General features: G+C 40.5%; 1 protein-coding gene across 7 annotated transcripts in view; it reads left to right on the top strand.

Annotated features, from left to right (window-relative positions):
- Positions 1–24072, top strand: part of LOC126295241 (zinc finger protein 492-like) — a 244249-nt gene that overhangs the window by 152192 nt on the left and 67985 nt on the right. For 5 of the 7 annotated variants that reach the window (XM_049987594.1, XM_049987592.1, XM_049987590.1 and 2 more), the window contains one exon: positions 5–1801. The exons of 1 other annotated variant lie outside the window; for it this stretch is intronic. In XM_049987594.1, the coding sequence (XP_049843551.1) occupies positions 5–1340 (1336 nt within the window). In that variant the 3' untranslated portion in view covers positions 1341–1801. Of the gene's footprint in view, positions 1–4; positions 1802–23220; positions 23562–24072 lie in introns of those variants that run through there. One more of the 7 variants, XM_049987595.1, reaches the window with a different exon arrangement.

Raw genomic sequence — 24072 nt, 5'->3', positions numbered from 1 at the left:
TCAGGTCGATTAACCCCATCGGTTTCCCTGGAGCCAAGTTACTGAAAGAAACAAGTCTGCAAGGATTGACTAGTGATAAACTTGAAATTGCTGCAGTGAAATTGCCACATTTTGTCAGAATTGGTACTCAAACAGAAATACAAGTACCTGTGCAGGCATCTACACAGTGTGGTGTGATATTTCTCATTCATAATAGCTTCATACAGCCAGTAATTAGTCGAGAGGAATATCAATGTAGCAAAGTCTCAAATTACTCTCGTAGCCTCCCACCCTGTGAAGTAATGCGTGCTGATGAAAACTCACACACATTCGATATTTCTAAGAAATCTCTTACTACATGTGATAATTCCCAAAATTCTAAAATTAGGAATAAATCACTTGCTCAGTCAGGTTGTTTGTATAAACTCTCTACAGAACATATGAGTGAGATATCACTCACTTCTGTTATTTGTGGGAAACACTTTGCTAAGCCTCGTCATCTGAAAAGGCAGTTGTTAATACATACTAATGAATGTGATGTTTGTGGGAAATCTTTTTCGGACTCTAGTCATCTAAAGAGACACATGTTACACCATAGTGGCAAGAAACCACACAAATGTGAAGTTTGTCAGAAAACCTTTAGTCTGTATTGTAATCTCAAGAGGCATGTTTTATTACATACGGGCGAACGACCATATAAATGCAGTGTTTGTGGGAGATCATTTATTGACTCTGGCAATCTTTATAAGCATTCCGTAATACATACAGGCGCGGGGAAACACAAATGTAATGTTTGTGGTAAGAGCTTCCTGTACGCCAGTTTTCTCAAGAAGCATATATTAACACACACTGGCGAAAAACCGCACATCTGTAATATTTGCGGGAAATCTTTTATCGAATCTTGCAATCTCAAAGCCCATTTATTAATTCATTCTGCCGAGAGGCCACACACATGTGATGTATGTGGGAAATCCTTTACGGTGTTTAGGCGTCTGAAGTTGCACAAATTTATACATACTGGGTTGAGACCGTACAGATGTGAAGATTGTGGTAGTTCGTTTACTCACCGTAGTTGTCTTAAAACGCACATCTTAATTCATACTGGGGAGAAACCATACAAATGTATGATTTGTGGAAAATCGTTTACTACGTCTGGTATTCTCAAAACACACTCATTGATTCATAGTGGTGAGAGACCGCATAAATGTAATGTTTGTGAGAAAGCCTTTACTACTGCTGGTAATCTCAGAAAGCATTCATTGATTCATAGTGGTGAGCGACCTCACAAATGTGATAGTTGTGGGAAATCCTTCACAGAAGCTGGTCATCTGAAGAGACATGTTGCAACACATACTGACTAGAAATAATGTTCACGTACTGTTGGTTGGTAAGTTCTACTTCAATCTGCCAATTTCATGTAGAATACAATAACAACTACTAGTGAGAGACCAGACAGCAGCTAAGCATGGTGAAAAGGGGTCTCAGAAATAATAGTGGTTTTAATGGCAGATTGCATTCTGATATCAGATAGTCTAGAGAAAAGTACTCATTTTAAGAACTGAAATGTAGTATTCAATGCAGGGCCTGTATTGAGACCTGTAATTTATATGACAGTGCAGTTGTAATTAGGCCAGGAGTTATTTTAAATACGTTTTGTTAATAGTTTTGTGATTTGTAATTTCTAAATGATGATTGCATTAATGTATATAATCTTAAACAGAGAGATCCAGGTGCTGTTCATAAAGATATGTCTCATGTTAGTCATAAATATTATTGTATCCAAACTTTTAGGAACATGAATTAAAGTTTTTATTTGCCTGTATTGTCTGAACTTCTTTATTGCCAAAATATGAACATAGGTTCCTAGTGTTGTATAATTTAATCATAGTGTGAAGTTTAGGTGCGTGTGCAGTATAGAGAAGTGTAGAGAAGTGATTGTTGCGTAACTCTTGACACCCAAACACTGTGTTTCAGCATCGAACAGTAACATTGGGTCCTTCAGTAAATTATGTATGAGCAGTAGTATTGGCTGATGCAATGTGTCACTTCGTTTTTGTTTAATTCTGTGTTTGATCTGAGTTACTAGACATAATTTACATAGTACTGACTAGAGTAGGTTTAAGGTTACGTTTTCAAAACCATACATACCTGTTTGCTTATCATTGTTCAAGGGTAATGGTAGACCAATAATGTATGTGTCTGTGTTGCAGTCTTGCAAAGTACAAATCGCCATGCACTGTTAAACTCACATTCATTGGTCATTTAGCTCGCTATTCTGAATTTAGATGGGTGGTAATAAGCGGGAAAAATTAAGTAATGTCAGTGGATTATTTGTCTTTCTGGTTCTACTACTACTACTACTACTACTACTACTACTACTACTAGTAGTAGTAGTAGTAGTAGTAGTAGTACTAGTTGTAGTAGTACTAGTAGTAGTAGTACTAGTAGTAGTAGTACTAGTAGTAGTAGTACTAGTAGTAGTACAGTCTGATGTTGCTCTAATGAGAAACTATGGGTGTTGACAGTGAAAAATTTTCGGTAAAAGCAGGAGCATGAGGATCTCCTTCATAGATTTGAGGCTTTGGGAGCTGGTCAGGTTCTGTCACAGCTGAGTCAGGCAAACAGACCAAGTTGAGGATAGCACCTTCTTCTTTTGATCCAGCTGTAGCTGCACTTGTCAATCAATTTTGAGGTAAAACAACACAAGAAGTGTCAGTTTTCATTAATGATGTTCAATCAACTGCTGCAACAAGCAGTTAGTTAGATGAAGTAACCACTTGTGTCTAACTTGTGTTTCACTGGGGAAGCCAAGACATGTTATATCATGAAACTCTTAGAAATCACACTTGTTTCAGCAGTTGGTTGCTGCACTATACCAATGTTACCAAAAACAAAATGGTATGTGGGTTTTTTGCAAGAAGTGCAGTATTTTGACTTTGAAGTATAACGAATCACTGGAAGTATTTCAGACGGTAAAAGTAGTGCCTTGTTTGTCATAAGTACCTTTCCATTGGAATTGTGGAAAGAGCCCTCAACAAATAAATTTCGTGAATAGGCATTGGTTATTTAATTCAAACCCTTTATCACCTATTCAGGATAAGGCAACAGACTTTCCCATCAACAAGTGCAATTTTGTTTATGACTCACAGTGAGCCATGACTTTTCCTGTACAGGGAAATGAAGAATTTGATACAGTGATCAGCGGTTCCATGGAGACCAACTACGCAAAGCATTTATTGTTTAGATAATTTGCTGGTCATAAGGATTAATGGGGCTTTGAAGCTGCTCTTGTATGGGAGGGGAGTTTCATTGAATTGATGAATGCAGATAGACATTAGTATGACATCGTTATTACAGAAAAGACATAAACGAGGACTTGCATAAATACAAAGAAAATAATTTCGTTAATTCTGCTGATACAAATACTATTTATCATAATTTTGAAGGAGGAAGGAAAGATTGATTCATTCAACTGTCCTCTCCACAGCGGCAGAGAAAAAGGAGTGTTAGGAAGAGGAATAATGGTTCTGATCATTGTGACTGGAATAATACTCTACCCTTTTTACAAAAGGGTGAGATTTCCATCATGTACTCGCCACTGTTATAGACAAAACAGAGTAAGGGATAAATACCAGAATAAGAGAGTGCCAAAGTGACCTCCCCACCGAAAACCAGGTAACTCATGTGAATATCTGTCAAGCAACACTCGTTTATGTAAAGAAAATAAAATCACTGTAATGCTAAGAATTCATTATAAATTTAGCTGTATGCAAGACCAACAGTTTTGCACGTGTTCGTGTGTTCTAGCACAAAGGATCATGAACTTACAATCTAAAAACTTAAATCCACATGTGTATCAGAAGAAAAAGATTAAAGAAGAGATACTGAAGGTTATACTGTACCTTCGAAGACGAGGTTCCTTACCCTAATGCGGCCCATTGCTCACCTCATGCTTGTCACAAAGGTTAGATGCCAAGTCCACCATTACTAACGAATCATCAAATTTACAAAACAACATTTATGAGAAATGAAAGGAAAATAGTGCACTCTCGCTAATGAATCCCAAATGCTCCAAGTGTATTATTACCAACTAAGTTGCCCTCACAGAGTACACCAATGCTTACTGATATCAGCATCATGACCTCGGGCCTCCATCAGTGAGCAGGAACAGGGCAGAACTGACCAAGGTTTGACATCTCCAAAGGATAATTGGCCATTGGGTCAGAAGAATTGGCTGGCCAATCGAAGGCCATGTGATTGCTGCAAAACACGATGCCACTGTGGCTAGGTGCCTGAACTCCAGAAAACAGCTCATGGTTTGTCAGAAGATGTTCAGAGATTCGTCAGCATTAAAAGATAGTAATAAGTTAAGTTTTGTGGTTGGTACACAACATGCGAGACTTGGAAGGGGGAAAACTTTGGCCACTGCATGGTATCCAAACTGGTCCCACATGTTCCCTACAGCAACAATCAACTAGAGAAGAGAGAAGCCATCATTTCCATTCCAGGAAGACTGCTGAATTGGGTTCACAAATAATGAAAAACATCCTCCGCCCATCCTGTCTCACTAATCAGTGCAATATTGCCATAGAAAATTGTCTAGCCATATAGGCATCTCACTGTAATTGTAAAACGATGAAAAAATTTCAGAAACACTAAAATATGACAGGCATGCATAATGAATGAGGAGTAAATTCAAGTTTTTTGCTCACACTGGCGTATGAGAGAAGATTTTTGCTAGAACTCGCATCTTAGAAAAAAAATGATGACTTAGAGAATCTTCATATCAATTGCAGGCAGGGAGTTTACATGGATGCAGTCGTGTATGATCCAACGTGTTACTGGTTCTTTGGAGTGATTTACCACTTTTTTGCGCATTAACATAGGACAATTTACAATGAAACAATGAACAGGAATATTATCTAGTACGCTGACAGATAAATAATGTTTTATGTAAGTACTCAAGAACAAGAGATCACCACACAACAATATAAAATAATCTGAGAGCAAGAAAGGTAGAAAAAATCACTCTTGGTCTTCTGACTGTCTAGATGTTAAAGGTGCATATTGTCATGTGGAAGAAGGTGTAATTAGATGAATGACGAACACTAACTTTACTTAACAAAAGTTTATTCAGCACTTGCACATACAAGAGCGTGGAGTGAACTGCATCTGGCCAGAACACATACAGTATAGATACAGCTACAGAACATTCCAGTACAATGATTCTTGACATTTGTGGATACTTCTAGAATGTACTTGAACCGAATATAGAAATTGAAATTGTGCAGTCCAGGTGAGTTTTGAACCCACGACCTTCCAGCAACAATTTAGTCATAACCACTACATCATGGTGCTACTCAACTTCTTCTGCGACATTGCTCCCTCCTGAAGAGAAAAGCATCTCGGTGTGTCGTCCTAGTCTGGGAACGAGTCATTGGTCCTGCACTATGACTCCCGATGACTGATGCTTGCCCTGGCGGTGATCTTCTTATAACTTCTTTTGCCCCTGTGCTCTTCATCACCTTTCTGCTTGTTGCCTGTCGTTGAAGCTGCGAATTTACCCTGGATGGCAGGATCCTTTAGGGCTTCATTCGATGGATATGGACTGTATATCTGATCTTTTGTCGTCTTGTGTCGGGGTCAAAATCTTCAACTTCATAAGTAACTAGACAACTGTCTTACAACCTTATAAGGTCCAAAGTAGCTCCTGAGGAGCTTCTCAGAGAGACCAACCTTCTGAACAAGAGTTAAGATCCAGACGAGGTCACCAGGCTGGTGAACATGGCAGTGGCTTGCATCATACCTGTGGCGATCGTTTTCTTAAGCCTGCAGCGTGTGGAGTTAAGCTAACTGCCGAGCTTCCTCAGCACTGGTTAACACCTGGCCGATGTAGTCGTCGCCCACGTCATCAGGATGGCCTTCCATAGAAATACTATCGAAATTTGCACATGGCCCAGGTCACAGCGAGACATTCTGTTTCAGTAGTTGAGTACTTTCTCTCGGCTTTTGTAAGTGTCTTAGAAGCATAGGCTATAACCCTCTTTTTCCATCCGAAATTTGCACGAGAACAGCACCAATCCCATACCCACTGGCATCTGTGTGTAGTTCTGTAGATGTTCTAATCATACTGACCAAGTACAGGGTCAGTCATCAGAGCTTTTCACAGTACATCGAAAGGCTCTTGTTGAGCACCACCCCAGATAAATTTAGCATCGGCTTTTAACAACTCTTGGAGTGGCCTGGCTTTGATGCAAAAGTCTTTGATAAAACGACTGTAATAAGAACATAATCTGAGGAAGCTTCTCACATCTCTAATACTTTTAGAAACAGGAAATTCCGTTATAGATCTCACCTTTCCTGGGTCTGGCCGCACACCTTCGTTTGACACAAGGTGTCCAAGTATTTTGATTCCTTTGCTCCAAAAAGACACCTTCTTGGATTAATTTTCAGTCTGCCTTGTTGGGAGACACTTAAGAACGGCCCTCAGTCTTTTTGCTCAGTCTTTTTGTGTGTTCTTCAAATGTCTCTTAGAACACTATAATGTCAACTAAATAACAAAGATACATCGTCCACTTCAGGTGACTTGTTCATCATTAGTTCAAAAGTTGCTGGTGCATTACACAAACCAACTGGCATTACCTTAAACTCATACAGGACCTCAAGTGTGATGAATGCAGTTTTCTGACGATCAGCCTCATCTACTTCGATTTGCCAGTATCCCGAGTAGATGACACTCAGCTGTTCCTCAATTAACGGCTCAGCGTTTGCTATCACATGCATCTTGAAAGGATCTGCGGTTCTTGACGACTGCTAATTATCCTCAATTCACCGAATCCGTTCTTAAACGAGACGACAAAGGCTGGAATGATCAAGTTATTTTCGAGTGGTATGCTTCTCTTACATTCCACTACAAGGTCCATGGAATTGATGCAGGGCATGACATATGACAATTACCTTTCTAGCGCCGACTGCAGGAATAATCACATCTTCCAGCACACATAGTCTCCACACACTCAGATGTGCATCTTCCTGTCCACAGAATCTCATCTCGTATAGCATAATCTTCGATCGATTACAATCTATAATTGCCTGAGAAGCTTTCAAAAAGTCCCATCCGAGAATTATGTCATGACTACACTCTTGTGAGATGATGAATTCTAAGGGCTGTGTATGGCCACTTTTAGTCTCACAAATGATACATCTTCCTGTAGGTTTTACATATTTCCCATTAGCCACCTTTAGCACAGGTGTTTTGTTGCCAAAGAATACGGTTTCCTGCAACTGGCGACGGTACTTCTCCGAAAAGACTTAAAATGATGCTCCAGAGTCCACAAGAGTTTGGGCTGGTTGGCCATCCATGAGGATATCGACATAGTTTGCACCCTTCAGTTTTCCAGACTGCAGCGGCTAGGCGATCGGATGGAACTTCTGAACGGCGATGGAGACCTTGATCGGCGTGTTGGGGAGTGTCCTCTCCAGCGGCTAGCTTGCGACAATGGTGACCTACGTCGTCCTGCGCCCACATCTTCTTGTTCATCTTCGTCGTCTGGGCGTTGGCGTCGGCTAAGATCAGTCTGATGTCTTCTATCGCGGGCATCATCAAATATCCGCCTTCTTTCTTGACAATAGCGCACCACATGTCCCAGTCATACGCAGTGGAGACATACAGGTTGGTTGTCCTGGGTCCTCCAGACGTCAGTCTTGCTTGGTGCCCAGACAGGTTCCTCATTGCGGATTGTAGAAACGTAACTCCACCTTTGGTATATACACTGACATGAACTGAGCTGACAGCTAAGATAAGTGTGCCCACTGCTTCCTATGAGCAGGGGGGCAGGAACGTGCGCCCTAAATCATGGCTGTGACAGAGTTGTGTCGCCAGTGACCAGCTGGGGATGGCAAAGTAGACGAAGCTCAACCCACAACTGGCGACTCCAGTCCACAGCACCTTCCTTCCGACGACATGTAACAATGTTTCAGAACAACATAGTAACCCATACCATAACATACAATCAATCTACATGTGATACACTGACCTATGAGAAGAGCTTAACTGTAATGGAAAATAAAAAAAGGAGGAAGGCTTCTATGATTTAGAACAGAGAGAGTTGAAACAATTAAATTACATGGAGCACGGGGCTACCTAACTTTACGTATGATGTAGCCTAGCTCAGTTATAGTTTACAGTTGTTCAGTGTACTAAAAGTGAACACTTAACTGTTAACCTATCCTATGGGCAATAAACTTCACGAATGTCCTGGCCCAACAGGATTCTGGAATTATAAAATTACTGAATACTTTACATATTTTATAGCAAATTGAGGGAACACTTCTGCAGATTATTGAGTACTAAAAGGTACAAAGGTGAGAGGTGACGTCACATGGAAGGAGTAGAAAGTGGTTCTATTGCGTTAGTACCATCACCAAGATCCACCGTTTAGTTGCACCACACTTGACAGCAACTAATCTGCCTTCCCCACTGTCATGGCAGCATGGTGCTTTGTAGCATTAAACATAATGAAACTGTAGAGCATATTAGAGGTTTATATGCACTGTTTATTTCCTAGCCTGTCATCTCATTTCTGTTCTCATTTTTCATTACTGTAGGGCTGCCTCTTCAGGTTACCCTGAGGATTGCTACTGGCATTGGCTTTTGGAGGACACGTGTTGTCTCTCCAATCACAACTTTTCATTTTAGGGTCACTGCAGCTGTGACAGATTTTTCAGCATCCCATGTTTTTAACTTAGTGTAGGCTCCTGAAACGTACATGGAAGATCGCTTCAGGAAAAAGGAAACAATATGCACTTTCTCTCCATTTATAAAGCTTACACACAAAACTGCGTGTAAGTAATGAACTCGTCTAACTCCCTGATGGCGTGCTTACTCATAGTGACTTTTCATTGTTGCACAAACCTGAATTTTTGATAGTTTATATCCCTTTTAACTTTCGACAGATCGACATTTCACTGCGCACTTGGGCTTTCTTTTATCAGTCGATCAGTACTGTACTTCGTCTGATCTCCTGAAACGTCCTCCTGGATGAGTTCTCATTCATCACTCCTCTTCTGAAAAGACTAATCCATACATTAATCATTGACACAGCATGCCCACACCTGCGCATGGCCACAAAATAAATCGTGCACATTACTCTCATCCCCGCGTCTGGTAAACAAAATTAACAGCAGAAGGCACCCTAGTTCGAAAGAGCGACCCACAGCAGAAACAAACTCTGTACAGCTAGTAAGAGCCTGAAGGTCAACGAAAACGTAAATATTTGTAAAACGTTAAACACAAAGACTGAGAGGGTAACATGAGAACAATCTGTACCATTAACCAGCCCAGTTACTACTGATATTTTAAGCATCCTAGTGAGCATTCGATGATGGTGTAGGTCATCACCTAATTCACAGTTCTTTGAATTCCTTTAAATTTTTTTTATATGGTGCATACCATGCGATCGTTTCGTTCTCAACGTTTCGATTTCCACCACATTTGGGTGTACAATCTTACAGCTCCTAAACAGGCCACAAAATACATTAAAAACCTTGCAGAGATGTTTATTCTTCTGTGATAGTCTATGGATTTTAACTAGGATCTTTTGCTGTACTGACAGGTTTTCTCTTTCATACATGTATCGAAAACGTTCTCATTCATTACTGAGACATAACTCTCTCTGTCGAGAACACACTGAACACTAATATACCTAATCTTTATACTTAAAACAGTAAATCTTCCCTAATATCATGTTTATGTACAATAGCAAGGGCCTCCCTAATTTGTAAACTAGAAGTACCCACACTGGCTTCTTCCAGTCAGCTGCAGTTCTGGTCACCGCCTTCTTCGCATGTCACATTATGCCAAGGGTCACAACCCCTAATCTCGACGGTACTGTCTACCAGTCTGCTAGTACGTGCTACTCCTTTTTGTTCCCTTCCACGTCGTTGATTGATACCGTTGTTGGATGCTCAACGATTGCCGGGCGCTCCTCGGTTCCGCCGCGAGCCATTTGACCATGGCAGCTGTTGTGCTTGTCAGCTCTGATTTGGATAGGGGTTCGGGCGTGTAGGTGTGCTTATAATTGTCCGCGACGACCCGCTAGCTGCACTGCTTCTCTAGTATGCGACCTCTTTCAGTAATAACTGAAAGGATTTAATGTAGTTCCTGCCTCTAACGGCAATAGCAATATCACGCTGGAGTCGTTGTGGGAGGTTTGTCAGGCAGATTAGTATCAACTCTGATGCGTCACACTGCACCTCCAGAAACTGATTACAGTGTATAAAGTCTTTGAAATAAGAAACAGGGCTTTTTGATGGCTCGTTTCCACAAACGGCTTGGTCATCATGACACCCAATTTAACAGGATTTTGATCACACTTTTGGCAAAAACTCCTGAAGAAAGACTTTCGAAAGTCACTATGTGGTTGACTGTTCCGCATGCGTGGCACTGCCTCATTCCTGAGAAGTCTGCAGTCGAAATTAATCTTGAGGGCAAGGCTCCACGATGATGGACAGACGCCCTGAAATTGCGCGGTAAATGTACGTAGTTGTACCTCAACAACCAGGTCAGGAAAGGTATAGTTTTTCTGCACTGAGAACAAGTGCCTCCAGGTGTAATCTTCCTCAACGTTGCCGAAAAATTCATCGCATGTCTGATCGTCTGGTGGACTGCATGCAGTCTTTCTTAGTTTTCCCGGTTAATTTTCACCTGCCTCTCCTTACTGCGAAATAGGGACTGGACCTCCTCACTTTCATGGTTTATCATCAGTTGAGTTCTGTCCAAGGCTTCACTACTCCTTCCTGACAGCTGTTCGACTGTTGTCGTCAAAGCCCTTAACTGTTTGGTTACTCGATTCATTTCCTCCTCATTATGAAAGGCCTTTTGGCATACTTCCTCAACTATCGCAACTTGTTGCTTGTTGACGTCTGCTAAAACATCATGAATCTTGTCCATATTTACTTAAGCGACGTCTGACCTACAAAGAACACTACTTTCGACAGCGCTAATCCGTTATTGCAGTCGCTGATTGATGCTTAATTGGCCTTCTATTACGTCACCTATATGACCACAGATATCCTGCTACCAAGATTCAACAGATTCAAGTCCCCTTTTTATATCGTCTGCTTCCTTCCTAAGTTCAGCTACTCTATTGTGGGTCTCGGCTATAAAAGAGTCTAGCTAGTATCCTGCGTATCTGTCTTCATACTCACATCTGCGAGTCTCAAACGAGAAGCTTCTGTTCCTGTGTATTTGTCTTTATTTCATCCAAAAGAACCTTACGTTCATCACAGGAAGACTCCTGTTCCTCTCTACTAGCCTTAATTTCTTTTCTACTAGCCTTAATTTCTTTTCTACTAGCCTTAATTTCTTTTCTACTAGCCTTAATTTCTTTTCTACTAGCCTTAATTTCTTTTCTACTAGTCTTAATTTCTTTTCTACTAGCCTTAATTTCTTTTCTACTAGCCTTAATTTCTTTTCTACTAGCCTTAATTTCTTTTCTACTAGCCTTAATTTCTTTTCTACTAGCCTTAATTTCTTTTCTACTAGCCTTAATTTCTTTTCTACTGGCCTTAATTTCTTCTCTACTGGCCTTAATTTCTTCTCTACTGGCCTTAATTTCTTCTCTACTGGCCTTAATTTCTTCTCTACTGGCCTTAATTTCTTCTCTACTGGCCTTAATTTCTTCTCTACTAGGCTTAATTTCTTCTCTACTAGGCTTAATTTCTTCTCTACTAGGCTTAATTTCTTCTCTACTAGGCTTAATTTCTTCTCTACTAGGCTTAATTTCTTCTCTACTAGGCTTAATTTCTTCTCTACTAGGCTTAATTTCTTCTCTACTAGGCTTAATTTCTTCTCTACTAGGCTTAATTTCTTCTCTACTAGGCTTAATTTCTTCTCTACTAGGCTTAATTTCTTCTCTACTAGGCTTAATTTCTTCTCTACTAGGCTTAATTTCTTCTCTACTAGGCTTAATTTCTTCTCTACTAGGCTTAATTTCTTCTCTACTAGGCTTAATTTCTTCTCTACTAGGCTTAATTTCTTCTCTACTAGGCTTAATTTCTTCTCTACTAGGCTTAATTTCTTCTCTACTAGGCTTAATTTCTTCTCTACTAGGCTTAATTTCTTCTCTACTAGGCTTAATTTCTTCTCTACTAGGCTTAATTTCTTCTCTACTAGGCTTAATTTCTTCTCTACTAGGCTTAATTTCTTCTCTACTAGGCTTAATTTCTTCTCTACTAGGCTTAATTTCTTCTCTACTAGGCTTAATTTCTTCTCTACTAGGCTTAATTTCTTCTCTACTAGGCTTAATTTCTTCTCTACTAGGCTTAATTTCTTCTCTACTAGGCTTAATTTCTTCTCTACTAGGCTTAATTTCTTCTCTACTAGGCTTAATTTCTTCTCTACTAGGCTTAATTTCTTCTCTACTAGGCTTAATTTCTTCTCTACTAGGCTTAATTTCTTCTCTACTAGGCTTAATTTCTTCTCTACTAGGCTTAATTTCTTCTCTACTAGGCTTAATTTCTTCTCTACTAGGCTTAATTTCTTCTCTACTAGGCTTAATTTCTTCTCTACTAGGCTTAATTTCTTCTCTACTAGGCTTAATTTCTTCTCTACTAGGCTTAATTTCTTCTCTACTAGGCTTAATTTCTTCTCTACTAGGCTTTATTTTATCAAAAGAAACTTATGTTCCTTCCTAAGGAGTGCCATCGATACTGACAGGTCGAGGGCAATTGTCACCATTTGGTCGGCAGTATACTCCTCACTGGAGGCCATGGAGTCATAGGGCACTGCTTCTGTGTGCCCGAGCTGGGAGCACGTGCCGGCAAAAAACTGCGTAGTCTTGTGGCAGTGGAGGGGGAGAGACCTGATCTGCCCTGAGCCCTCACCCACAGTCGGCTCGCTTCGCGCCTGATCCATTGTGTTGGCTAATGGAACCGCCTGTTTTACTGTCCTTGAACTGGCTCTGCTGCCCTCATTAATTCCTCCGAGAGATACATCTGCCTCTTGTAATTTTCTCGCGCCTGATCGGGTGTTAATGCTTATTCTAACGATGGTGGCCCACAACACTATTTAATAAGTCACTGACATCGAGTCTTTCGCCTTGTTACTTTCACGCGAGTAATTTACCAAACCGAAAATACACTGAGCATTGCAAAGATAAAAAAGATTAATATCTCTCAAAAGACACACAAGAAACACAGAAGCGATCGAGCAACGCTGTATTAAGAATGCAGATACACCAGATGGAAACAGAATTACAACACAATCTGTAGAAACGATAAGGAACCAGTTGGAAGGAAAGTTTTACGCTGATTGAAAACAATCTTGTGACTGCATATGGATTGAGGATTCCTATCAGTAAGATCGTGGAAGGAAGTCGACATATAAAAGCGGTACGTTGTTTGTCTTAAATACCTTTCTATGTGCATTGTGGAAAGATCCTCAAAAAATAAATTTAGTGAATAGCCGATAGTTATTCAATTCAAACTCTGTCGCCTATTCAGGATAAGGCAACCAACTTTCACCACATCAAGTGGAATTTTGTTCAAGACTTGTAGTAAGCCATGACTATTCCCTTGTATGGAAGTGAAGAATTTAGGATAGTTATTAGCGGTACCATAAGTGCAATGGACGCAAAGGGTCTGTCAGAACAAACTCGGCGCCAACAAAGAAAAAGGCAAGATCCGCATGAGAACATGCATAAATACAAAGAAAATGATGTCGTTATTTCCGCACAACAGATATTATTGAAAATAATTTTGTGGGAGGCAGTAAGATTGATTCAGCAGTCTACCCTCTTCCCAATGTCGAACAAAGAGAAGTGACGGGAAGGAGGAATAAGGTGTTTGATCGTTGTGACTAAAGGAATACGCAATCATTTTTACAAGAGAGTGGAATTTCCATCATGCACTCGACACTACTGTAGACAAAACAGAGAAGGGATAAATACCAGAATAAGAAAGTGCCAAAGTGGCATCCCCACCGAAAATATCCATCAGTGCAACACTACATGTAAGTGAAGAATATAAAATCACTGCAAGGCTAAAAAGTTGCTATGGAATTCGCAGTACGCAAAACCAACCATTCGCCACGTAGTCACAGGTGCTAGCACAAAGGGCCATGAGCCCATTTTACAAACATACAATCTAGAAACATAAATCCATATGTGTATCACAAAAAAACTAAAGACGTGATTCTTAAAGCGGTATTGCAACTTTGATGACCAGATTCTTTATCCTGATATGGCACATAACTGACCTTTCTCACTAACGAATTTCGAGGCTCAAAGTGCATTACAACTAACGCAGTTGGCATTCACTGAGTATACCCATGCTTACTGATATCAGCATAATGACCTCAAGCCGCCTCCAGTGAGCATGAGCATGACAGAACTGACCAACGTTCCACGTCTTCAGAGGATAACTGGGAGCACTGCATCATGAAAATTGGCACACTCCTAACCCAGCCAGTCACAGGCCACAGAATTGCTGCGAAACACAATGCCATTATGGCTAGCCACCCAAACACCAGAAAATGGCTCGTAATTCATCAGAAGAAGGTCAGAGTATCGTCAGGAATTCTACTTTGCAGTGTTAAAAGGGAGTGAAGGTAAACTTCAAGGTTGGTAGCACAACTTGTGAGACTGGGAAAGGCGACAACTTTGGTCACTACATAGTATTCAAACTGGTCCAACATGCTCCCTATAGCAACGATCAATGACGGAAAAGTGAAGCCATCACGACCACTCCAGGGATACTGCTAAACTGGATTCAAAATAATGAAAAGTGTCCTGCGATCATCCTCTCTCACTGAGCAGCATAATATTGCCATAGAAAATTTTCTAGCCATATAGGTATCCCACTGCAATTGTAAAATGACGAAAATATTGCAAAAAGAATAAAATATGAAAGCCATGCATAATGAATGAGATTGAAATGCGCGTATTTCAAGGGTTTGCAAAGTCTGTGCTCAGATCTACATGCCTACCCAGAATGCTGAGGCCTATAAGATATTACTGTAGGAGGCAGAAAACAAGGTGCTAGACGTTTCCTTGCACGGAATCGCCACAAGAATGTCATGAAACGTTCGCATTGCGAATCTGAGTGATTTAACAGCAGCTCTTAGGATTGTGACACAATTCAAAGAAATAGATTTTGCTATGAAGCACCAGGGAGAGCACCGTGTATTCACGTCTGAGGTCAAATGCTAGAAGTGTGAACATAGGGGCCATTTGTAGAAACAGTCTAAGTAACCAGTTTGTCACCAGTGTGGGGATTTGGCCACTGAGCGTCTGATTTTCAGAAGAGGAAGAGTGGGAAGTACTGTTGGGGCTGGGAGAAGCAGCGATTAAACTCGAACAGGAATACTTCAATGGTTGGAAAGTAGTCTCTACAGGCCATAACACTGCACAAGTTAGTGCTCAAACGAAATGCTGTATAGTGGTCTTAGTGAGTGATGTGGAACAGAGGCTTCTTGTAGACATGGGGGCATACATGTTCATTACTAATCTGGACCCAGAAAGCAGGATACTGGGATCACCATGATACAAATTATTAGTAGTACTGAGTTCTTGTGTATGGTGGTACTTGAGTTTAACATTAGCAAAACCGTGTTTACAGAGCATATGGAAGTTTTGCAACATGTGGGTGAAGGCTATTCAGTTATTCTCAGATTCACTTTTCTCGAAAAACATTAGGCGATGATCATTGGCAATGTAAGATTGAGCTCTGTGAAGCTTTGTTCCACTTGAGTGATAGAGTTGCAGACAAAGTCATGATGCAAGGTTCACCTCTCATGAAGGTGATGCCAGCTAAACTGCAGGCAAGTTTGTTAAAGAATGATAAGCAGGGCAAAATACCTGCATGAGTGGGAAAGGTAGTGTTGGTTTCAGTCGGTACCAGTTTGCCTCTTGGGACTTTATATGTGGTTGAGCCACTGTAAAATAGTGAAGAGTTGAATGGTTCACATTGGTTTGTGTGTAGAAGTGTAGCATGTGCGAGTAATGTAAATGGGGAATATATGGTTACAGTTAGCTTAGATAACTTTGGCAGAGATGAAGTTTGTCTGTCAAAAGGTATAGTTATAGCCACTCCGAAAAACATTAGGGGAAGAAAAATTCAGTAGGTCTGATCTGCGTAGAAACCATAAGCAAACCATAATAAGCTAGTTCACTTGAAGGCCAGTAATCACACAGCTATGGAAGAAGTATTGTTGATGTTTGGCAACTTTTATATAGACTCAACTCAACTCAAAGGTTATTATGGGAACAGACATACCACCATTTGAGGGAGTGTACAGAATGAAGATGTCATCTCACTTTGACATTTTAAGCCTTAAATTAGGACCAAATTGCGTATCAGTGAAGAAGCTTGTAAGAAGAATATGCGAAGTATGGAGAAAAGTACAAAAGGCGAACACAATAGCTCTGGAATGCCAGAAACAACCAGAATGGCAGGAAGTGGTCTAATGACTAGTGTTGCCACCTCTAGACCACAGGGTCCCAGGTTCAATTCCCTACCGGGTCGAGGATTTTCTCTGCCTGGAGACTGGGTGTTTGTGTTGTCTTCATCATCTCATCATCACTAGGGAAGTGACGAGATTGGAACTGATAATAGTGGGAACTTGTATGGGCGCTGCCACACTGTTGAACGCTCCACAAACCATCATCATCATGAACAACAACAACCACCATCACCACCACCAACACCACAACCAAATTGGCGCTTTGCGAGAGTACCACAGTATTGTATAAGACAGTGTGTGTTGGCCCGTCATACTTACGTCCCAAAGGAAGTGTCAAAGAATTACTTGATCAAATATCATGGACCATATCAGTTTATGGAGATGGACTGACCAATTAACATAGAGGTACAGATTCCTACCAGAAGTCTGAGGCACATCAGTCAGGTGAAACCATTCAAGGTACTGTGGATGCAGAAGTACTACAATTAGCTTTGACTGACTCATTACACAGAGGTGCAGTAGGCAGAAAGAAGGACCCTGTAGAAATTAGACAGTGCAAGACACAAGACACAAGACATACTTTATACTTGTGGTCACATACACTGAGAAAACAGAAAAACTGCTACACGTGCCTAATATCAGGTACGGCCCTCGTTAGCATGTAGAAGTACAGAAGCACCAAAACATGACATGCCATGGACTCAACTAATGTCCGAAGTAGTGCTGAAAGAAATTGACACCATTAATTCTTCAGGGCAGTCAATAAATCCATAAGTGTATGAGGGGATGGAGATCTCTTCTGAACAGCACATTGGAAGGCATCCGAGATACGCTTGATAATGTTCATGTTATGAAGAGTTTGGTGATCAGTAGACGTTTCTAAACTCAAAGGAGTGTTCCTGGAGCTACTCTTGTAGTAATTCTGGACGTGTGAGGTGTCACATTGTCCTGCTGTAATTACCCAAGACCGTCGGAATGCACAGTGGACAAGAATGGATGCAGGTGATCAGACAGGATCCTTACATATGTGTCTCCTGCCAGAGTCGTGTCTAAATGCATCAAGGGTCCCATATTACTCCAACTGCGCACGCCCCACACCATTACAAGAGCATCTGTCAGCTTGAACAGTCCCCTGCTGAAACGCAGGGTCCATTGATTCATGAGGTAGTCTCCATAGCCATACATGTCCAACCGCCCAATACAATTTGAAACGAGTCTCGTCTGACCAAGCAACATATTTACAATCATCAACAGTCCAATGTCGGTGTTGACAGACCCGGGTAACACCTAAAGCTTACTGTTATGAAGTCATCAAGGGTACACAACTGGGTCTATGGCTCTAAAAGCCAATATGGATGGTTTTTAGTTGAATGGTTCACATGCTGACTCTTGTTGATGGCCCAGAATTGAAATATGCAGCCATTTTCAGAAGGACTGCACTTCTGTCACATTGAACGATTCTCTTCAGTCGTCATCGACCCCGTTCTTGCAGGATCTTTTCCAGCTGCAGCAGTGTCAGAAATTTGATGTTTCACCCGATTCCTGATATTCGCAGAGCCATCATGAAATGGTTGTACGGCAAAATCCCTACTTCATCGCGACCTGGGAGATGCTGTGTCACATCGCTTGTGTGCTGACTATAACACCACATTTAAACGTTTAAATCTTGATAACCTGCCACTGTAGCCCACTTCTTGTCTTATATGGGTGTTGCCAACTGCAGTACCGTCTTCTGCCTGTTTATATTTTTCTGTATTTGAATGTGCATGCCTATACCAGTTTCTTTGGCACTTCAATGTAGTTAGTTATGTTGTTAGATTCTTTGCAATGTTATGTTGCTGTTAAATTTATTCTTCATATTTGGGTATATGAAAGTTTTACATTTTTGTTACGTTTGAGTGGTTTAGTTTTTTCATGTCATTGCTACATAATTTTTCTTTTATAGTTATATAATTATTGTCAAGTTTCTTTTGTTTCTTGTTTCTGCTTGTCGTTAGTTACTCACTTCTGAAAGAGGGAATGAATGAGGGATGGTTCCTTTCCTGAGATGGTGACTTCTTGAGAACATCCCAATATGACTCGTCCTGGGTTGCCCATACATCATAGGGAATGGAGCAGAACACTTAACTGTTGTACAACCATTGGAATTATGTCTGTGAAGTGCAAGGGCAGCATCAAGAGTTACAGTTTATCTATGGTTAATTAAAACCACAGTTGTCACAGCTGGTTGGTATTGTACCTAGGATCGTAGTTTGGAGGAAAAGAGGTTGGTTAAATGCAGAAGTAAACCATTAAATATGTTGTTAAGGAAGATGGATGAGGAGGATGTTTGGAAATTAAATTATATACTTGGTCACATCCAGCAAATGTCAAGTTCTACAAAGAGTGTTGTAGAATGCCACGCAACTTGATTTTCTAGTTTAAGGCAGTACAAGGTTAGTGCTGGGGCTAATCATGGAGCTAACCCGGTATGCAAATGGTAGAAAGAAGGTGTTGAATAATGACAGCAACGATTAAGCTTGTTAGACAACAAGTTGTGAAAAGGAAATCTTGCTCACGTGGTGTTTCTTTAAGAAAGCATGGCGTTATTGTCTGTACTTAGTTTTCTCGCCAGAAACTGTTAGCAAATTGCTATGAAAAAGGGAAATCTGTGGGTTGAGAAAATTAAGAGTTATAGGGAAGCAGTATTACCATTAATAGTGTAGCTTGTGAGGTAGTCAGGAAGGATTTCTGCCTACCTGGCTACACTTACTGGTATGATTGTCTTGACATTGACATGGAATACGTTGTATTGGCTGAAGGGTCACTAAGGATATTACCATCTCAGAATTTAAATTACCTTAATGCCATTCTCACCCCTGACCTTATGCATTCATTAGGTAGATTTATCAGATCACAGCAGGCGAAAATTTCAATGGAGTGAATGTTGCAGCGGGGTCAAAATATTCAAGAACATTGTTGGCACATAGGTATGTCGATGAACATTTAAGCTGTCAGTTGTGGTGTGCATCTGCTAGGTATTTGCATAGTTTCTTTCTGTAATAAACTAATAGATGCACAGTCTATAGATCCACCAACATATCCGTTTCCAGTCAAGTGGTTAGCTAGCCTAGGGAATAGTTGATGGGAAAGTAAAATGTTCACATTAAGTAGTTCTTTGATCAGCCAGACAATATGACCACATACCTAATAACTGATATGTCCACCTTTGGCACAGATATCAGTGGCAATGCATATAGCATGGAGGCAGTCAGGCCTTGGTAGGTTGCTGGAGCGAGTTGGCACCACATCTGCACACACAAGTTACCATATTGTGTTACAATCTGGGGAGGTTTGACAATGAGCTCTGACACCACATCCAAACACATCCCAATCGGTTCAGCTCTGGCAAGTAGAGGAGGGGGGGGGGGGGGCACCAGCCAATTGGAACTCGCCACTGTGTTCCTCCAACCACTCCATCACGCTCCTGGCTTTGTGACATGGCGCATTATCTTGTTGAAAAATGGACTGCTGTCAGGAAACATGATTGTCATTAAGTGATGTATGTGGTTTGCAACAAGTGTATGATATGCCTTGTCCACGATGGTGTCTCGCACAAGTTCCACTGGACCAGTAGGTGTCCACATGAATGGTTCCCAGATCACTAGCTTTTCTGTTTCACGGTGCAGGTGTCAGGGAGCTGTTCTCTTGGAAGATGACACAGTCACGCCCTACCATTGGCATGATGAAGAAGGTATCAGATGCAATGTTCTGCAACTGTCCCAATATCCAGTGCTGATAGTCACATGACCATTTCAGTTCTAGTGCCAATGTGGTGTTAACATTGGTACATGCATTAATCATTGCTTGTGGAGGCCCATTATTAGCAGTTTCCGGTGCAATGTGTGTTCACATATATTTGTACTCTACATAGCATTAAAGTTTGTTGTTAGATCCAGCACAGTTTTCTGCCTATGCTGTTTTACCAATCTGCCCAGGCTATGAGGTCCAACATCTGTAGTTAGGGGTGGCTGCTCAACCCCATGTCGTTTGGATGTGGTTTCACTGAGAGTTCAGCATGTGTTGAATACACTCATCACAGCACTCCTTCAACACCCAACATGTTATGCAGTTTCCGAAATGCTCATGTCAAGCCTCCAGGCCATCACAATCTACCCTCGGCCAAACTCAGATGGATCCCACACCTTGGCCATTCTACACATGGAAAGCACACTTACTGATACTATGTGCACCGTGTGTGTATCTGCCTAGCAGTCATTCCCTGTCAGGTGATGCTGCTGTCCCTAAATGGGTTTATATCATTAGTGGGTCAGTGGTCATAATGTTCTGCTTGATCAGTGTATAAGTATTAGATCAAGAATAGTATTCTAATAACGTCCTGCAGACTTCACTTTGACAGTAAACTCATGTTAGTAGTGGATAGGGAAGAAACCCATATGGCACAGCTCACAGGTGGAGCTGGCTATTGCCATCAGTGTGATGCATAGGTTTTTTTGTGTTAACAGTAGTTTAAATTAATTATGTGTCTTGGAAGATTCAGGATGTGCTAATTAAGTCAGGCACTGGATGCTATTGTTGACATTATGACAAAACACTCTAACGAGATAGGAGTTGGCGACATCAGTCAGTGGTCAAATGCATGGGACAGCTAACATGATGTGACCTAGAGTTAAGTAATATTCTGGAACACTGTCACTTGTATGCTACCTAGAAACTCATATGTTGCATATTTAACTGGTCCTAACAACCTGTGCTCAGGGTGGAGTGAGCTAGGGTAATCTGACAGGATAAATAATAGGAAGCAAACTTACTTGTATCCCTCGAGTAGGACGACATCAGAATTGTAGCTGTAATTGTATAAATAATCGAGTGTAGGGGCCCAATGCAATCAGTCATGCCGCCATTCTGGGTGTGTTACCAGAGAGAAAGGTGGACTGTTGAGTTTCAGCGAAACCATGACCCATCCCTATTGATTAAGATTTCTATGACTGACTGCCACTGACTGACTCTTCGAGTTCCCTGGATGTGTGTCCACATGTGGTGTAGTAGCCATGGGACTTGTAGCCACCTAGATTTTGTTGTCATCATCCTGGTCGATTCCGGAACGGGGAGGGGGCAGGTGACCATGTGACCAGGACATTGTTGCTTGGCAACAGACATATGGTGTGTGCTTCTGGACCCACGTGCATCATAGGTGAACCACAAGCCAGAAGGGGGAGGTAGCCAAGAAGACTCTGGAGTACCTTAGCAGGCCACACCCATTCTGCACCACTGGTGGCATCCAGTGTTGCCTGCTGGTGGGCTGCTTGGTATCATGGTAGTTGCTTCCTTTGACCCAGGACAATGGACATCACCAGCAGATCAGAGCATCAGTGCATTCTACGATCAGCTGTGTCCGAAAGAACACAGTGTGACCATGATTATGGCCAGAGTGCTGCATACGACTGCTTGAATAACTAACCGCCAACATTACCACTGCTTCACTGTTCCCTGTCATAAAAGTACCATTACTTCACCAATTCTCTGATCCATCCTGAAGCGTGTTGGCCTGGAATAGGCTGGGTCATTACAGTGCTGTAACAAAGGACAAAAATGTTTGATATTGAGATACATAATCTCTTTTTACCAAAATTTCAGTGAAAATATCTGATCAACAGTATATCAAGACCAGATGCAATTCAGATTGTTATATTTCTTGATCTAATACAGTAACACAACTTGTAGTTTTCTCACAATTTTGTTAGTCCTCTGTGTCACACATTGTGTATTTTGCTGTAAATATTTAGAAATTTTCATCTTTTAGAATTTCATTAACTACATTTCTAATCTTAGTTTCAACTGTTCATTCCAAAAAATTTCTTAGACAGCTCACTATGTTGAATCTTACATGAAGTAACCTGTGATATCAGAAGCTGCATTATCGAGTGGGACTCCAGTACTGTTATCATTTTTCATTAAGCAATTGTGGACCAGTTCTGTTAATCTTGGTGGTACCAAGTACAACTCTAAAAAGGAGGTTGACCTATTAAATTTCATATAATCTCCCAGTGGTCAAATAAACCTTTTTTTTAGTATCGATTGGATCTCTGTTAAATGCATTCTGCTGGATACTTTAGCATCTTTATAGAAAAGGAAATGATGAGCTGCTCACTAATTGTTTTCTTCATTACTGTTTCTCCACCAAACTCATTTTTTTAAATCTTCGCCAACAAGATCCTATAGAAGTGGTAACAATTCATAGTTGCCTGGTTCATTTTGCATGTATTATGCAATTAAAATGCTAAAGACATTTATGATAGCCATAAAAAACATTTCCTTAAAACATGAGCTAATTACTAATAAAACTAGCTACTATTGTAGTAATCAGCCCTGTCAGTATCCAAAATTGTATTGTTTACGTTCTGACTACTGTAAGTGTGTCATTGATATGTAGCAATGATGTGTTCTCTGTTTCACACATTTACTATGGTGGTATGTGCTGATCAGCATTATGTGCATGTGCCTAGTCAGACCAAAACTAGCTACACATGTGTTGCTGTACAGATTTATTTCTCAGATCAATCTGACATTTGCTATGATAATTAGTAATTTACATAACGTCAGTTTATTGTATCATAATAGTTTCCACAAAAACATTCTAACAGTACTATGTATCAGTCTGTCAAGCCAAGTTGAAAAGCCTATAAAAAATTTTGTGCTATGAAGAATAATTGAACAGGCAAACATGAATTCTTTTGTGCAAAATCATTTGATTTGAGTTGTTTCTCTTGTATTTCCAGTGTCTTCATCAACAATTCATGTCTGAAGATAAGTTTCATAGATGATGATCAGATGTGTGTGAAATATTATGGGAGTCAACTGCTAAGGTCATCAGTCCCTAAGCTTACACACTACTTAACCTAAACTATCCTAAGGATAAATACACACACCCATGCCCGAGAGAGGACTCGAACCTCTCCCGGGACCAGCTGCTCAGTCCATTCATGGAACGCTTTGATCATTCAGGATACTAAACAGTTTACATTATAATACCAACGATTCACACATTTGAAGAGAACCACATTATGATATTCAAGGTAACCTCTCATTTTTCAGTCCTTCCAATAATTTTGTCTAAAATTGTTTATTTTGTAATTTATAGTATGTTTGTCAACATCAGGTACACTTTTTTAATTATAATACACCACATTTCATTTCAAGATCATTATGTTTCCAATTAATTTGCTCAGTGAAGCTCCACTGTGGAACATTTCAAAAAATATTTTTATGCATTCTTATTTATCTTCATGATACCATTTTGTTAGCTATTTGTGTGAACACTGTGATTTACTTAAACAGGCCACAATATGTTCATGTGTCTGTATGACTGGAGGCCCTAAAAATATGCACATCAGATGACTTCATGTATTCACTCCATAATCCACAGATTTTAATTTAATTACACAGTCACAGAGGTATAGATAAACATGTCACATCTTTGTAAATCTGTGTGTTCATCCTAATATCATTTATTTGTTGGCTTCCATGAAAGCACTTATGACTTTTCTTAGTTTTCAGTTTATTTTAGATTTCTATTTATATGTAAACCTTACTGTTTTCTGCAGTTCCTGTAAAGTCTGTAGTTTCTTCTA

This window comes from Schistocerca gregaria, chromosome 11 (assembly GCF_023897955.1).
Source record: "Schistocerca gregaria isolate iqSchGreg1 chromosome 11, iqSchGreg1.2, whole genome shotgun sequence".
NCBI classification, from domain to species: domain Eukaryota; kingdom Metazoa; phylum Arthropoda; class Insecta; order Orthoptera; family Acrididae; genus Schistocerca; species Schistocerca gregaria.
The sequence above is the reverse complement of the archived record's forward strand: the minus strand, read 5'-3'. Positions and strand labels throughout refer to the sequence as shown.